General features: G+C 40.0%; 3 protein-coding genes across 9 annotated transcripts; 1 reads left to right on the forward strand and 2 right to left on the reverse strand.

Moving 5' to 3' along the window:
• Positions 1 to 47: 47 nt before the first annotated feature.
• Positions 48 to 1,207, reverse strand: npb (neuropeptide B). Its single transcript, XM_049719904.2, has 2 exons — positions 751 to 1,207; positions 48 to 410 (listed from the first exon to the last, which is right to left on the reverse strand). Exons 1-2 carry the CDS (start codon positions 1,009 to 1,011, stop codon positions 282 to 284), a joined length of 390 nt encoding a protein of 129 aa, XP_049575861.1. The 5' UTR covers positions 1,012 to 1,207; the 3' UTR covers positions 48 to 281.
• A 664-nt stretch (positions 1,208 to 1,871) lies between these two features.
• Positions 1,872 to 6,967, reverse strand: sgsh (N-sulfoglucosamine sulfohydrolase (sulfamidase)). The gene is made up of 9 exons (XM_049719854.2): positions 6,722 to 6,967; positions 5,800 to 5,960; positions 5,506 to 5,611; positions 5,052 to 5,425; positions 4,841 to 4,922; positions 4,567 to 4,770; positions 3,676 to 3,842; positions 3,195 to 3,412; positions 1,872 to 2,519 (listed from the first exon to the last, which is right to left on the reverse strand). Exons 1-9 carry the CDS (start codon positions 6,906 to 6,908, stop codon positions 2,336 to 2,338), a joined length of 1,683 nt encoding a protein of 560 aa, XP_049575811.1. The 5' UTR covers positions 6,909 to 6,967; the 3' UTR covers positions 1,872 to 2,335.
• A 15-nt stretch (positions 6,968 to 6,982) lies between these two features.
• slc26a11 (solute carrier family 26 member 11) lies at positions 6,983 to 15,495 on the forward strand. Of its 7 annotated transcripts, none has more exons than XM_049719856.1 (15): positions 6,983 to 7,056; positions 7,580 to 7,880; positions 7,991 to 8,235; positions 8,358 to 8,550; positions 8,742 to 8,827; positions 9,029 to 9,257; positions 9,348 to 9,526; positions 9,611 to 9,683; positions 10,277 to 10,388; positions 10,486 to 10,541; positions 11,613 to 11,753; positions 11,839 to 11,966; positions 12,670 to 12,769; positions 12,844 to 12,977; positions 13,191 to 15,495. In XM_049719856.1, the coding sequence occupies exons 3-15, from the start codon at positions 8,023 to 8,025 to the stop codon at positions 13,293 to 13,295; spliced, it is 1,749 nt and encodes a 582-aa protein (XP_049575813.1). In that variant the 5' UTR covers positions 6,983 to 7,056; positions 7,580 to 7,880; positions 7,991 to 8,022; the 3' UTR covers positions 13,296 to 15,495. The 7 variants fall into 7 exon arrangements, with proteins under 7 accessions (XP_049575813.1, XP_049575812.1, XP_049575815.1 ...); XM_049719855.1 differs by having other exon boundaries at positions 8,011 to 8,235; XM_049719858.1 differs by having other exon boundaries at positions 7,580 to 7,680; positions 8,011 to 8,235.
• The last annotated feature ends 523 nt before the right edge of the window (positions 15,496 to 16,018 follow it).

The following is a 16,018-nucleotide window of genomic DNA, read 5'->3' on the forward strand; positions in this document are numbered from 1 at the left end:
TTTTTTCCCTTGACATGAAATTTAATTAGTCAAAGACACACAATAGGTTCCAAATATATGTTCATTTTTAATCGATACGATAAAAACGGATATACAGAAATCAACTTTCACACATAATTTCAGTGCACGACATAGTAGAGAACACTTGTGAAATCTATGACTTTAAATGATTCATACCAAACAAAAAAAAATAAATTAAATTTAAGTTGAAAACAAACATTCAAGTCTATACTGGGTGACATCGACCCTCCTTTGCTGTACAAGATGAGCACACTGTCAACTCATGCGGACAGGCAGTCCAGCGAGTCCAGGGTAAGGAAGACATCCGCCTTGCACTGGAAGGTGCCGCTCCCGTCCCGCAGCAGCTCGCAGCTCTTCAGGTTTGGGGAGATATCCTTCACGCAAATAGCCTTCAGTCCATTAATAAGAAAGAAGAAATTAGATTTTGAGCAACTTTAGTTATTTCCAGCGCTTTAACATCCACAATAGATCAGAGCGTTCTTTGAATTAACACCCTCATAATGTCACTCAGTTGCACCGCGTTAGCGCACGCTTGGCAAGCGCTTGACGCGCGTGCGTAAAGCGCGCTTTTACGCATGAGCTTTTACGCACAAAAGATCACAATGATTGGATGTTTTAATAAATATCTTGTAGCTGTTTTGAGACAAGCAATTTAAGAATAAAGTGTGCTGCGCTGCAGACAAGCCCGGGAGAAAGAAGTGTGGAACGAACCTTCTCAATAGTACTCACCATACTTTTGAGCAAGGAGACCTGCCTGCCTGTTTCCGGAACAACGTTGGCACTGGTCGTCTCTCCGCTGTCCATCGTTTCTTGGGATTCGGACCTACGCACATAAGGCGACCTCCGGATTCCAGAGAGCAAACCGGAGGCACGGCCCACAGAGTAGTAAGTGGGGCCGGTGGATTGCTTGTACCAGGCCTGTACGGAGTGACAGGAGATGAGCAGGGACACTCCAACGCAGACCACAACAAACCTAAATGACCTCTCCATGTTTGTAAAGCACTGGTTCCGTGAGGTTGAGGCTTTTGGGAGCGAGCTCTTCTTCTACAGGACGCGTTGCGTTTGGTTGCCTGTTGGGCAAATTTCCTGCTGCTTTTATAAGCGGGCTGCCAGACGTATCGTGACCCGGGATGTTCGTCAAATCAAATTGTAGGAGAGCAGATGATCTTCCGTCTTGATGCGTAAAAGGGGGGGGGGGGGGGGGCGGTTTCCTATTGATCTGTGTTAGATTTGGAGGCGTGCGTGAAGAGAGAGCGAGAGAGACGTCAAACGCGTCACGCTTGTGGGGGTAAAAGATTTTACACCAGTAGTGCAAGACAGTGACGTAAAAGGGCCAACTCAAAGAACTCCTCATTAACCAGGACGACATTTAACCGTCTGTACCACTTGTCCTAGGTCACAGGTAGCTGTGATGGGAGGTAACAATTAACTTTAGTTTTCCTACGTTGGGATTTTACTTTTTACTCATTAATTGTATAAATTGGTTCTTTACTTTTTTCCACCTATCATTGACCCTACCGTGTTGCATTTTTCATTTGAAATTTTCAGCCTCTTTCATTTTATATTTTTTCCTTTTCACTATTTTTTTTACAGGTGTCCATATCCTTATGTCGGTAACCTGGAAACCTGGAGCAGTTAGTCACAAGAGAAGAGGGTCAGGCGTCCATGTCAGACCATCATAACGAAAGTAAAACACGTAAATGTCATGACTACCTGTCCATCAATGACTGAATACACCACAAGTGTGACGGTTGTCTATGAGGTCATGTGGAAAACACCAATTGCTGTTGTATTGTGTCAGTGTTAAACAAAGCAGAACAGTGAATGCATAGCTTTAAAAGACTTTCAAATGAGTCAACATGGATTTTAAGTTAAAGTGGAAAAAGGAGCACATCAATAAAAACAGGCCATCCCCTCACTGACCCACAATCAGCAGTATTGCTTCAAAATTAGGAAAACAACAGAAACATATCAATACAAAGTGATTTGCAGATTGATGAACTGATTCCACTTGTTTTGCATCAGCAGCTCGACTCCCCTCCTGGGAGAAAAATAGCGAGGGATGCACTCTAATAAAAAAATGAAACAGTTAAATGTCATGTTTGCCAATTTACCTCTCCATAAGAGGCTCTGCATGATGAGAATACAGCACATAAATGTATGGAAACTGATTAGATACCCCATCCAGTAACATAGAAACCTTAACATTATATAATTTAAGGAGATGTAACCATTAAAAGCAGCATGGCATACAAAAATATAATGTATTACTTATTATCTACTGAGTGCAGATTTAATCAATCAAGGTAGACTATTAAAGTCCATTGTAAAGCGGTCTGCAGTGTGGCTCCAGCTTGTCCTCCAGGACATAGTCTGCTCCACAGACCCACGGATCCCCTGTCTCCCACTGCCATTTTTGTAGATTCTGTTTCAGGCTCTCCAGTATGCCACTGTAGGACGGGTCTGGCACCAGGTTCTTTGTTTCCAGAGGATCTCTTCTGCATTGGCCAAGTAGTTGAATAGAAAAAAAAACACAACACATAGATCATAAACACTTCAGAAATACAATACTTACAAATTAGAAGCTGTACAGAGTAGGCCAGTGATAGGCAAAAAATGCAGCAAGGTTGAATCATGTACAAGTACTGCTGAGATTTCAGCACAACTATTGAGTATTTTGAGTTGAGCCCTCTGCCAGTTTAATGTGCATTAGTGAGGAGAATATTTTTGGTTGTTGGTAAATTTTCTTTGAATAAAATTGACTTTACACAATCATAGACACGTGTATGATAACTGAAAGGCATGGAAGGCATGAGTCTCCTCTATACACAATGCAGAATATGTGCTGTGGAGAGCTGTCAAAGAAGGATGGATAAACTTTAAAAGGGTTCCGATAACATAGACCAGTGCAAATGTTACTTTGTAGTTTTCATCCATCCCACAAAAATCTGAGGAAAATTGTTGAACCATGGAATAATCACTAAAATGTCGGTTTTGGCCTCTCAGAAAACTTTCATCCTACAGTATACAGCAATAATTGGCATATTTGTGTTTTATCAAATGGTTTAGGCCCAAAAGTGTGAGTGTACAGTAATGCTTGCATAGTCGTGTCTTATTAAATGTTTTAGGCCCAAAAGTGTGAGTGCATAGTGCTGCTGCAGATGAAGGCCAACCTGATATCGTACAGCTCCCATCGCTCTCTGTAGTAATACTGCTGCAGGCTTTTGAACCAGTGTGTGGGCTCACTCAGCCTGGTGCGGTTCAGCAGGTCCTGGAAGGTGGCCGAAACATACAGGTCCTGGTCGATGGGAAAGGGCATGCGGTAGTGCAGGTTGTGGAGGAGGCGGTATGCCCCCTGGTGGACACAACGGATTGGGTAGTACATGGTGACCTGATTGGAAACAGACAACATCTGCTGAAGTACTCACTCATCTACTAAAATTACTAGCAAAAAAAAAGTATCGATTCAACACCCTCAAATTTCAAATGTTGTCCGAAAAATAAGCACTCAAGTAAAGCACAGAATGATACCTGACAAATCTGCCTATGTACAGTCAGGAAGTAGTATTTGTATTTCATTAGTTCCCATGACTGCTTGTGTTTGTCATGTTTAAGAAAATCGCCTCATGTCTTTATGTTTCCGTGCTCACAGACCTCGTGCAGTGATTGGCTGGCGTAGACTGTATGCCAGCTTCTGGGCTCAGTGACCAGAACAGGAAGCAAAGAGCGACCAGTGAGGTGGACAGGGACAGTGCTGATCCCAGGGAGGCTGTATGATGGGTAGGGAACAGAAAACCAGTCCAGGATGGTGGGAGTGATATCTGCCAAAAGAAGCAATTACAAATATTTACAACATTATAGGGGACATACTAGTGATTCTGTTTTCAGAAGTCATAATGGTAAAAAATTATTCACAAGAATGCAAGTACTTTCAAACGTTGTTGCAAATATGTTCGAACGTACTCACAAATACATTCAAATGTATCTGTAGCTAAATGCAACAAATACGCGTGAACAGACGATTTACGTACTTCTGCATGCATATACTCCTTGAAACACACTTTTATGCATACTATACTGACAATAAAATGAACATTTCAAATGTAGTATTGATAGATTGCCAACAGGGGTGGAACAGGGGTGGAATCTGTGGTTACCACCTGGGTGCCAAGTTATTGGGTGAAAGTGGAAACTGGGTGAAACACTTGCCACCCTGTTAAGCGTGTACTACGAGGTATAAACTGTAAACAAATCAATACAATTAAGCCAAACAGCCTTAAAAAGGCATTATTTTTTTAGTATGTGCTTGTAAATCAAATTATGTCTACAAATTACCGGTTCATATGCAGACCTTTCAATTTGAGCCCAGGTTCTGATGTATAGTATGTAGTCTAGTCTCCCTCTAGTGGCCAACCAAGAACATAATCACGCAGAGTTCCTTGGTGAATCCTTTTTTGTAATTCATTCATCAACAATTACTACACAGTGAGATGAAAGCAGCTGGCTTTTTTTCTCAAGAAAATGTCTATGTATCCCACATCTTACCTAATAAACTGACATAGGCCTGGCTGGTGCCTCCCCATCGCTCCCTGTGCTCTGGAGAGGACACCAGCATGGGCTCTGCTGTGCCAGAGTGATACAGGTTGGTCCGGCCATTAGGAAAAGGGATACCATTATCGGAGCTGTAGATGATCAGGGTGTCATTTTCATAACCAGCATCACTGAGCTCTTGAAGAACTAATCCAATACCTACCCAGAAAAAATGCACAGTTTCACATGAATGGATTTATGCTGTACGCATGTGGTGCACAAATTGTACCTTGGTCTAGTCGGCTAACTGTAGTATATAATGCGGCTAAGTCAGCTCGGGCTGCCGGTGTGTCTGGTACAAAAGGGGGAACCTGGATTAGAACAACAGAAGACAGTTTATGATTTAGAGAGAAATAAAATGTGTATCATCACATTACATTGACAAAATAAAATAAAAAGTAAAAACAATGACATCCCGGTAATTGTCTGTAATCACTGACCTTGACTTGCTCTGGTGTGTAATATTGTGGAGACCAGTCAGGAATTCTACCCATTCCCATCTCTCCATTCCCAAACTTCTCACAGAAAGCGCCATACTGGGGCTGGGAATGCCCACAACGGTGCGTGTCATGAAAAGCCACATAAAGGAAAAAAGGCCTTTCTTCTTCATCTTTCAAATTGCTGACTGTGTTGTCTTCCGATTTTTGTTTTCTGACAAAAGCTTCCTCTTTATGGGTCTGGAAAAACTTTCGAACGAGAAGTTTGATGCGGGTGATGTTCCGCCCAACCTGAAGGACAGAGTTGTTTTCCTCCGTGTAAGCAAAGTCAAAAGGGTATACAGAGCCAGGACCAACATGCTTTTTTCCAATTATACCTGCGAGTGAAAATGAAAATAAGGATTAACACATGTTTGCACATTGTACCTGAGTAGGGGGAATAAACTTCATTACTAACCCGTGTGTATGTTGGCTTGGCTGAGGAGCAGCGGAAGACTTTGGACACCATCGAAAGAGTTAAAATGATGGACCCCTTGGTGAAGGCCATACATGCCATTCTGATGCTAAGAAGGCAGCAAACAAACATTATTTCTAGGCAAAATATTGGGACAAAATGAAAACCCAACTGTTTAAATACTCTGTGTGTTTGCATGTGTGTGGCGTTATGATCAGATCAGAAGATCAATTATCTGATTGAGGAAAAACTTCCTAGAACAAGACTTGGCTGCGTATGGCGGTTCTTAAGCATTACCTGTGGCAAACCACTGAGGATGGTGGAGCGGCTGGGGGAACAGCTGCTGACAGAGGTGAAAGCGTTGTTGAACACAACACTGCGCTGAGCCAGAGAACGCAGATGAGGGGTGCGGACCACTGAGTTGTTGTACACCTCAGTTTCAAAACCGGCATCATCGGCTGGAAGAGGAGAAAACAAATAGGAATAGATGAAATATTGGTCGGGCTGATTATCAAGCAATATTGCCAATGTCGCTATCCATCCAAATATCAAGATATGCTTTTTCTAAAAACATGACGGACGATAAAGACGTCAATTGGATTAACTTCAGGGAGCTATTTGTTTATTTAAGTTACCTTCGCAAGAAATGCCACTGAGTCTTGGGACTCCCTGCACTGCTTTTGTTTTTGTTTGAAATTAAAAGAAAGATAAGTAAGTTAGATATTTTGAAGGCAAGACCTTTCAAAATGTTTGATGTTGATTCTAAAGATTATTCTAGCAAATGTGCTGAAAACCATAAGTGTGTCCTGACTAATCTAAAAAATTAACTAACAAACAGATAAGTAAGGCGTATTTTTTATGTCAACAGCTTTGGCAAAAGTTTTCATTGCGTCAACTTATCAAATGGGAATTGCATCGGGCAAGAAAGATTAATTTGTACTTTTGTACTAAATGTGAGTGCATTTTAGTCTGGTTTAAATACGGAGTCGATTACTTCTCCTTTTACCATAAAAAAACAGTTGTCTGTACTTCTACTTCGGTACACATTACGAGTACTCCTGTCACCTCTGAGTTTATGGCGTCTTTCCAAGTGCAACGCAGAAATGCACCACGGATTTTCTTATTGCAACATTCGACGTAAAACAATTAGTGTCATCACCGTTTGTACTATGTCAACTCAAGCACATTTGTCTTAACTTTCTAAGTTTCAAACACTCACCAATTATTAGAAGAACATTTCTTCTCTTGGACTCCCCGAGGTGACAAAGAAGCAAAAACCAAAAAAACAGCTTGAGCATCTTCCTCGTGTTGATAATGTTCGGATTTGTATTTTGGAAATTTGATTTTGTTGAAAAAAAATATTCTAGAGTAGTACACACTGTTTTGTATTGGAATGCAAGGTTCATTAGCCTAATAAAGATAAAAATAAAAAATGTCTTCCGCAAACATGTTATCACGTGACCGTTGGCATGTGACATTTCACAACAGGAAGACTTAGTAGGGATGCTTTTGCGAAGCGCAGAGCGGCGATCGAGAACTTGGGACCTTGCACTTGTAAGGTGGAATGATATATCTTGGTCATATTTAATAATGTATTCATTGTTTCGTTTTGCGTTATTAATGCGTGTGACCTAATCACCACTTTTGTAAGATGATTTTAATGTCTTAGTAACAGTTTATTTACCCTTCGTGCAGCTCTTTTTTATTTGAATGTTTTCATCCACAGTTTTCAACTCGATGCACCCCGTGTAGCATAACTTATTTTCTATATGCAATATTGTAGTGATGAATTTTATGACACCTGTCGTTGCTCTATTGTCAGTCAGTCAGCGTACGTGTCATATGATTCTCATGTGCTCATAATCTATAAAGGTCAAATCGTAGCTGTGGTCTGACGCAATTTTCCTGGTTGAGATTGCAGTTCGCTAAACTCCAAACTAAAATCTACCTGAGTTTATCAATTCTCTGTCTGGCGTTACTCTAAACCTTTCGAGGAGTGGGTGAGGTTTAATGTGCTTCTGCACTAACTGACCTTCCCAAATTGACCTTCCTAATTTGTGTTGTGTTGGTCTCTCAGGACACACAGACTGCCACAGGCTGAGTGGTTAAATTGTCGCCTGCCACCGTGGGGACCATTAAAGGCCATCCACCCACAGCAAGCACCATCAGGGGTCAAATGTAGAGGTCAAATTTCATGCAAGTTTGTGTAATATAGTAATATAGATGCGTCTTCTTCTTAACATGCAAAGAAGCTCTTTTACAGAATGCACAGGTCTAAAAAAAAACAAATAAAACAAAGGTTAGAGGAGTAAATCTCCAGTCCAATCATACAACATGAGTGAGATGTAAAACAAAAGGAGGACATTTAATCTCACTGTGTAAGTGGATTTGGTATTTTAAGTAAAATACAGTACTCATCTTGCCTTACGTAGTATATTTACATAACAAGGAGATTTCCCTCCAATTCTGCCATCTTTGACCTCTGGAGGTTCTTGTTTCACACTCAAGGTTTTGTTCACCATGGACCAACCTCTGCTGCAAAGAGAGAAGAGAGAAAGAATGACAGGCTGCTGCTCCAGCAGGATGTTAAAGGCGTGGTTGCCCATTCTCTCCTGGCTACCGAAGTACAATCTTAAATGGCTTCAGATGGATCTCCTTGCTGGGATCACTGTCGGGCTGACAACTGTCCCGCAAGCACTGGCCTATGCGGAAGTAGCTGGCCTTCCTGTGCAGGTGAGTCCTACAGCAGTATCTAAATTATCAATCTGTCTTGTTCCCAGCCGTGTTAAGAGATAAATTGATCATTTGTTGCATAGTTGTAGCTGATTTCAACACAATTCATTTTGCACACACAGTACGGGCTCTACTCTGCCTTCATGGGAGGATTTATTTATACTGTCCTGGGGACATCCAAGGACGTGACGCTGGGTCCCACAGCCATCATGTCTTTACTTTGCTTCTCATTGGTGGGGGGCGAGCCGCACCAAGCCGTGCTGCTTAGCCTCCTCTGCGGTCTCATCCAGGCTGCACTGGCATTACTGAGATTAGGTGAGGGGAGGGAACCACTTTAGTCATGTGAAATTGGAGTGATTTAATTTAGTAACACTTGACCTCACAAAAAAAAGAAGGTTGACACATTCCGTGTAAGGATTTGTAGTCTAAGTATGAATGAATGGTCTTACTGTACATTTTGCACACTCTGCAGGTCAAAATGTGAAATGTAAAATTTTCCATTGCAGGCTTCCTCTTGGATTTCATCTCATTCCCTGTTTTAAAAGGCTTCACTTGTGCCGCAGCAATAACAATTGGCTTTGGGCAGGTGAAGGTGAGATAATCATTGTCATTGCAGAAACACTACGCAAAACACACTAATGAGAGCAATATTACGTGTAATTGTCTGTTATAAACTAGCAAAAAAAGAACATGATAGCCAATTGAGACATGGTCAGTTGAATAGTCGGCACATTATTTCACTGCAACATTTTCCTTCTGGCATTTTTTAAAATATTTTAAATTATATGTCTAGAATATCCTGGGACTTGAAGATATTCCCCATGAGTTCTTCCCACAAGTCTACTACACATTTTACAAGATCCCCGAGGCACGACTAGGCGATGTGGTCCTTGGTTTTCTCTGCATAGCGTTGCTGGTCATGCTGATGTCAATGAAGACAAGCCTGGGCTCCGATGATGATGATGATGATGCTCCCAGATTTTCCAGGGCTGCCAGAAGATTTGTCTGCACTGTTGCTACCAGTCAGTATCAGTGTAAAACACTGCATTCATTTGACCTGCAAGTGTGTCTGCACAATAGTTTTCCTTAAATGCCTTTTGTGTTTTGGCCAGTGCGTAACGCCCTCATAGTCGTGGCCGCTTCTTTTTGCGCCTTTTCGTGGGAAGCTATTGGGCTTCGAGTCTTCACAATCACTGGGAAAACCTCCCGGGGACTTCCGCCGTTCAGTCCACCGCCCACCTCGGACACTGACGTCAATGGCACTGTGATAACGTTTGGAGAGATTGTAGAGGTAAGGAGTCCAGGTGAGGCTGTGAAATTGGCTATTAAAATCTCACGGCTGAGCTCTTAGTCTTCCTCTAAATATGGTGCACAGGGCTTTGGTGGAGGTCTAGCTGTGATTCCTTTCATGGGACTGCTGGAGAGCATTGCAATTGCAAAAGCATTTGGTGAGTTTTCCAAGGGGATGAAGGTCACAGTTATGTAATGTATAGAAATGAATCTATGGGGAAGTCAAACCCCAAATTTTCTTTGTTATATGTTCTGTGCAGCTCAACAGTGACACCAAGAAAATTAGATCGTTAAAGAGAAAATCTTCCCCAAATTTGTCTTTCTCAATAATATGTACATGCCCCCCACTAGTCGAAATGCGATGTTCTGATTAATGTTTTGTTATTGGAATATGAATTAAACAGGCCTGTTTTTATCCATCTCAGGTGGCGGCCATTTCGCCACTTGCTGTGGACTGAAAATGACATCACAGTTGCCAACACTCAGGTCACAACCAATTATGACTCATCTTCAGATTACTCGTGAAAAAATTGGGTGAATTTTGCTGCTTAACTCGTATTCCACAAACGCAATATTAATCAGAATGCTGCATTTAAACTAGTGGGGGCACGTGTACATATCAATGAGGAAGAAGATTACTTTTTCTCTGTAACAATCTAATTTTATAGGTGTCACAAAAGGGCTTTTCTATTCAGCTAGATATTTTGGCCATTGTAATACTGGGCTAAGCTTTTGACTTGTTTGTCCTCAGCCAGGCAGAACAACTACAGAATTGATGCCAATCAGGAACTATTGGCAATCGGTATGACCAACATTATGGGTTCCTTTGTCTCAGCCTACCCTGTTACCGGCAGCTTTGGCAGGTGTGTTATTGTGTGTGTTTGCCTGCGTGCGTTCGTGTTTGAGAAAGAGAGAAAAAGTGTGTACTAATTGTATGGATTAATATTTTGTCATCTTTAGAACTGCAGTGAATTCTCAGACTGGGGTTTGTACTCCAGCTGGAGGGATTGTCACCAGTGAGTCCACACACTTTTGCATTGATGTTTTTATTCTTAAAAGTAATTTGTCTTAAAAGTTTGTATTTCGTTTATATATATATTGATTTTTTTCAGAAAGAGAATTCTATTTTTGAAAGTTCAGTAGAGAATTGAAAGCATTGACTAAAATGTTAACACATGCTGTAGAGCAGGGATGGGTAACTCAAATGCAGGAGGGGCCCACAATTTTTCATCAGTGCTACTGGGAGGGGGCACATGGGACCACACATTTCCTAACCAGATGTTGGACCAAAATAAATAATTATGGACAAAATAAATGCATACATGCAAAATACGCACTGCAAATACATTTACAAAATATATCTCAATGCATTATAAAAGACAATTTTTTTTTTTGAAGCAAACAACAAAATTTCTGGCGTCGTTGTGAGGAGCAGCCTTTTCTAGAAGCCTATTGAGTTGCTCTCATGTCATCAGTATGTCTTTTATATACTCACTCTGTGGTATGAATGCTGCTGGAAACCCAAATTTCCCCCTGGGATCAATAAAGTATTTAATCTAATCTAATCTAATCATCACAGTAGATACAGTGATTTTATTTTATTTTTTTCCAGTGCTTTTCTAAAATGTATCATTCATGGAAAGCACAACACTATTGAACAGCAAACCAGCAAAAAGTGCTCTAACTCATTTTGTGCATTTTTTCCACACACACACAATAAACTCACTCAGTATTTTCATATGGTTGAGTTATTATGTTATGTTTGTCCTGCATATCAATCAGAATCCATAAAAAAAACTATTATCTTACTTTGTATAAAACCTGCCAGTATAAGACTTGGTGTAAGTTAAACTAAGCCATGTCTGCCATCTAGTGATGAATAGTGATATTGCAACTTAAAACTACAGTCTTCATGCATAGTCATAGATAGATAGATAGATAGATAGATAGATAGATAGATAGATAGATAGATAGATAGATAGATAGATAGATAGATAGATAGATAGATAGATAGATAGATAGATAGATTAGCCTTGATTTTGTAATTTTGTTTGTTTAGCATGAAAAAAAAAAAATTTTTTTTGCAGGTGTGATAGTGTTGCTGTCTTTGGCGTTCCTCATGCCGGCCTTCTACTACATCCCAAAAGCTTCTCTTGCTGCTGTTGTCATCTGCGCAGTCGCTCCTATGTTTGACTATCAAGTCATGGCTAAGATGTGGAAAATACATAGTATGTTCCTACACTTACACGTAGGGTAGTGTCCAAGGGTTTCACTGATTCATCTCACAACATTGTGCCTCTGTGTCATTCCTAGAGCTTGACCTTCTTCCCTTCATTGTGACATTCCTGATGAGTTTCTGGCGGGTGCAGTATGGAATCATAGGAGGTGTGGCTGTGTCTGGAGCTTTACTGATGTACACCATGGCTAGACCTGGAATAGAGGTATTCCAATGCCGTTTGTTGTTGATGGGAAATTGTTGGATTGTGGAATGTGGTCCTTTGGGCTTCTGTAACTTGTCACTGAGGAGCTGTTAGTGGAGGGTATTTCAGTGGAGGCCACAAGTCTTCAATAGGCCGACCTTTCAGATATATTTTTTTTAGTAGTTGTGGGTTCTCTGTGTGTTACTTTTACCCAAGGTTCATTATTTTGATCAGTGAATTAATTGAAGATTGGATTTGTGGAGATTGAAGAGCTGAAGCTGGTCAGCATTTTTGAAGTGGATTGAAGCTGAAGTAAATTTAATCTAACATTATGAGACAGCCAGTTCCGGACCTCGGCGTCCAGTGTCCTGTTTTATATGTCTCCCTGCTACAGTACACCTGATTCAAATGATCAAGATCGTTGTCTAACTTCTGCCGACCTTGCTGATTTATCAGATAGTGGGATTTGGAACCGAAATACAAACGACAAAAATACAGAAGAATTATTACTGATTGGTATAGTGATGATAATAAACAATAGTGATGGAGAGCAATTATCAATATACTGGTGTTATTACGACTTCATCCATCGATCTATCCATTTTCTATACCACTTGTGCTACAAAAATGATTGAGGCAGACAAACCATTCTGAATAATGCATTTCTCACATGTACCTGCGCTTTTGACGATTGTTGTGTCTTCCATGTGCCTGTTGTGTGCAGATATCTAATCAAAGTGTAATACTAATTCAGTTGGCCAGCGGGCTCAGCTTTCCTGCTGCAGAACATCTCAGCCACGTCATACACACTCAAGCTCTACAGGGTAGGTGTTCAAAAGATTAAAACAGTAAACGATTAAGAGTGATGATCAGTCTTTCACTTCCCAACATTCACCAGAGTCTCTTCCACGGTCAGTTGTATTGGATTGCCTCCATGTCAGTGTGATAGATTACACTGTGATTAATGAGCTGAGCGACTTGCTGAGGCAGTTCAAACGGCAAGATGTGCGTCTGATCCTTTCTGGATTGCAGGTATACTCAATGATCCTTTCATGTAAGGAGTACATTTTTCAATTCTTACCATTGTCTGTTATTTTTTACTGCTCCTTTTTTTACTGCTCCTTCTTAGAGCAGTGCAGTATTATTTTCTCCTCCTTCACCAAGCCACCATGGATGGCTTTTGACTTATCCAGATAGCAGTCCAACATCTAAAATCTTTCTTGTCTGTTTTTGGTTCCCCACCAGCCAAATGTCCAGGAGATTCTTTTAACTGCAGATCTAGAGGGCCTCATATATGCTGACAGTGTTGAGTCAGCACTGCAAATGGAATCATGCAACCTCAATTTATAATGAAGAAAGTGTCCAGCCACTGCCTGAGGAAGAGATGTTACCGCGTACGCACAAAACTAAATGGGAGATCACACACGGGCACGAACGAACGGGGTGGCAGGCGGTCCCCAAGTACTCACTTAACAGATCTGTGAGTTCCAAAGTTATCGTCGTCTGCTTTCACGTCTTTATAAATGAACTTGGAATACTCTGATCCTCATCTTCTCATTTGAATAGAAAACTAAATTTCAATTCTAATTTGAATAGAAAACTAAATTTCAATTCTCTCAATGAGCTGGTAAATGCAACATATCAGCAGCTAAGGGCAATCCACCTCAGTGGATGTTTTGTTTATAAATAGCCTTTGAAAACACATTTTCAGGTAGTTTCATGTACTACCATAAGCAAATTTTTCACAATGACATCCTCTAGCCAGAGGTTGACCTACCTGCATGATATTTGTGTACGGAGTACACGAGTGGCTAAAACGCAATAACAGGTTCATTAATTTTTCCAATATATTCTACGTGGGTGCTTAGAACGTCTTTGTACTGTAATGGAATAATCAAAATAAGAAACTACAGTTTTTTTGTTTGTTTTTACTATCTGTCAGCGGTCCACCCAAATGGTTCTGTGACCCACTTTTGGGTGTCAAGCCACCAGTATGTAAAATACTACATAACCTCAATGCTGTTAATATTGTCTGTTAACCATTCTTAATAAGGGTTTTTTACCCATGTATTCTGAATTGAACTAAATACTTTGATATATCTATTTTTTTAAATACTTTTGGAATAGGAATTTTGTACTATCCTTACTTTATAATTAAGGAATTTGTCATGTTGTTCATTTGACAGCTCAGTATGAATAATCATAGACTGGAAATACTTGTTTGTTTTAGTGAAAAGAATGACCTGATATTTTTGACAGCACCTTTGTACCATATCTTAAGTACATACTTTTATTGTGCTTCGATTCTTCTGCAAATAGGATTTTATAATTCGGGTAATAAAAATACTGTACATATTGACTTATTGGAAATATAGTTGAATGGGAACTAATGCTTGTCTGTCAGCCACAAAGAAAACTGGGCAAACCTCAAAGAGGTCAATTTTTGTTCAGATGCTCATTTACTGCTAGGTGAACGCACACACAAAAAAGTCAGTTCCCATAAAATGTGGTCTATTTAATAGAATTAATTGTACAGTTAGGCACACTGAGTTAATAGTTAGTTTTATAAGTTGCTAAAACTAGCGCGGATGCAAAAATACTGCTAGTGCTATAACAACATCTGCATCACAAAAATAATGTCTAGAATGTTGAATCTTATTCAACATTGTCCCCCTCTACTGAACTCTTTGATTTTGGTGGCCAGGTGGATGAAACTTGAAGGATGCATTCTTAGCCGCTCAGCAGCACGCATTTGATTCAAACACAAAGTTAAGACTGCAACATGGACCTTATAGGTGAAGGTCAACCTAAAACAATGAGAATGTCATGCTCCTGGGATCAAGAAAACTGGCAAAAAAAGACTAGTACTAAATATTTTAAAAGATGGCTCCCCTTTGGAGCCAGGCCTAGATAAGGGCCTCAATGACGAATGCCTCGTGGCCGGGCACAGAGAACGACAATAGTTCTTTGGGCTTTTTTTAGAATAACAATTTCAAATGCTTTTCCTATTTTGAATGTCATATCATAATTTAGTCAAAACTTTTAAATCAACATAGAGGTACTTTTTCATAGCATCCACTGGCAAAATCTCCAATTGAAGGGATGTTAATTTTTTCACTGTGTATGAGGTGGACATGACCGCATTAGCATATACACTCAAACACAACTATGAGACTCAGCTCATTGAGGTTGATATCGCAAATAAAGTTATAAAACAATATTCGCTCTGCTGCGAAAAATGGCTTAAATTATGCACTACAGATGGCTTGACATGGAAACCTAACCTTCCTATTCAAACAAAAGTGACTCATGAATTCAGTGATTTTTTTTATACCTTTTATTGTTGTCCAATGTCATGTTCTGTAATAACATTGGTGATAAGTGTGTGACCAAACATACTTACACAAAGCGTCTTTTGAAAGAAAGGTATTACTTGATCCCTTCGTTTTGTTTTTTTGTTAGTTTCACACTTTTAGTTTCAATTCATGTTGACCCCATTAACACTTACTGCAATGCAATGGCTCTTGGAATAAATCAACAATTGACTTAAGATGAATTGGTCCTTTATGAAACTTTACAGGAAGGGGTATAATGCTTGTTTTTCTTATGATAAGGAGTGGTGGGCACACTGACCCCCCCCACCACCACCATTCCAATATATTCTACATTTGCTGCCAATAATATGTGCAGTATTCATATGCAGATCTGTTATTTCATGAACATGCAATGGGAGCTACTTCAATAGATTATATTATTTTAAGTGTACTGCACATTACCATTTTGAGAAGAATCGAATCCATTACAAAGTTTTTGATGTGATGATTGCAGACTGATTTATTCAAATGATTCTATTTGATAACAAATAAATGATTATATGATCTCTTCATTCTGATATCATTCTATGCGCTACATTGTGTCACCACTCTTGAGTGAAACGACTAAGCTTCATTTATCATACTGATGTGTTGTTTCAATCTAATCCTAAATTGAATTTCTGTAATGTGCCTTGGGTTCATGCTTTGTTTGCTGGTTTTGTTTGATTGTCATATTTACCAATCCTTCTGTATCAGTGG

The sequence above is a fragment of the Syngnathus scovelli genome, chromosome 5, assembly GCF_024217435.2.
Source record: "Syngnathus scovelli strain Florida chromosome 5, RoL_Ssco_1.2, whole genome shotgun sequence".
Classification (NCBI taxonomy): domain Eukaryota; kingdom Metazoa; phylum Chordata; class Actinopteri; order Syngnathiformes; family Syngnathidae; genus Syngnathus; species Syngnathus scovelli.

What these genes read in the sequence shown, in the direction of transcription:
- npb (XM_049719904.2), bottom strand. Translation starts at nt 1,011, where the DNA reads ATGGAGAGGTCATTTAGGTTTGTTGTGGTCTGCGTTGGAGTGTCCCTG. An exon ending in TCTCCTTGCTCAAAAGTATG is followed by an intron (nt 411 to 750) that starts GTGAGTACTATT and finishes AATGGACTGAAG; the next exon opens with GCTATTTGCGTGAAGGATAT.
- sgsh (XM_049719854.2), bottom strand. Translation starts at nt 6,908, where the DNA reads ATGAACCTTGCATTCCAATACAAAACAGTGTGTACTACTCTAGAATAT. An exon ending in CCAAGCCAACATACACACGG is followed by an intron (nt 5,426 to 5,505) that starts GTTAGTAATGAA and finishes TTTCACTCGCAG; the next exon opens with GTATAATTGGAAAAAAGCAT. An exon ending in GGCCTATGTCAGTTTATTAG is followed by an intron (nt 3,843 to 4,566) that starts GTAAGATGTGGG and finishes TTCTTTTGGCAG; the next exon opens with ATATCACTCCCACCATCCTG.
- slc26a11 (XM_049719856.1), top strand. Translation starts at nt 8,023, where the DNA reads ATGGACCAACCTCTGCTGCAAAGAGAGAAGAGAGAAAGAATGACAGGC. An exon ending in ACTGGCATTACTGAGATTAG is followed by an intron (nt 8,551 to 8,741) that starts GTGAGGGGAGGG and finishes TTTCCATTGCAG; the next exon opens with GCTTCCTCTTGGATTTCATC. An exon ending in TGCAATTGCAAAAGCATTTG is followed by an intron (nt 9,684 to 10,276) that starts GTGAGTTTTCCA and finishes GTTTGTCCTCAG; the next exon opens with CCAGGCAGAACAACTACAGA.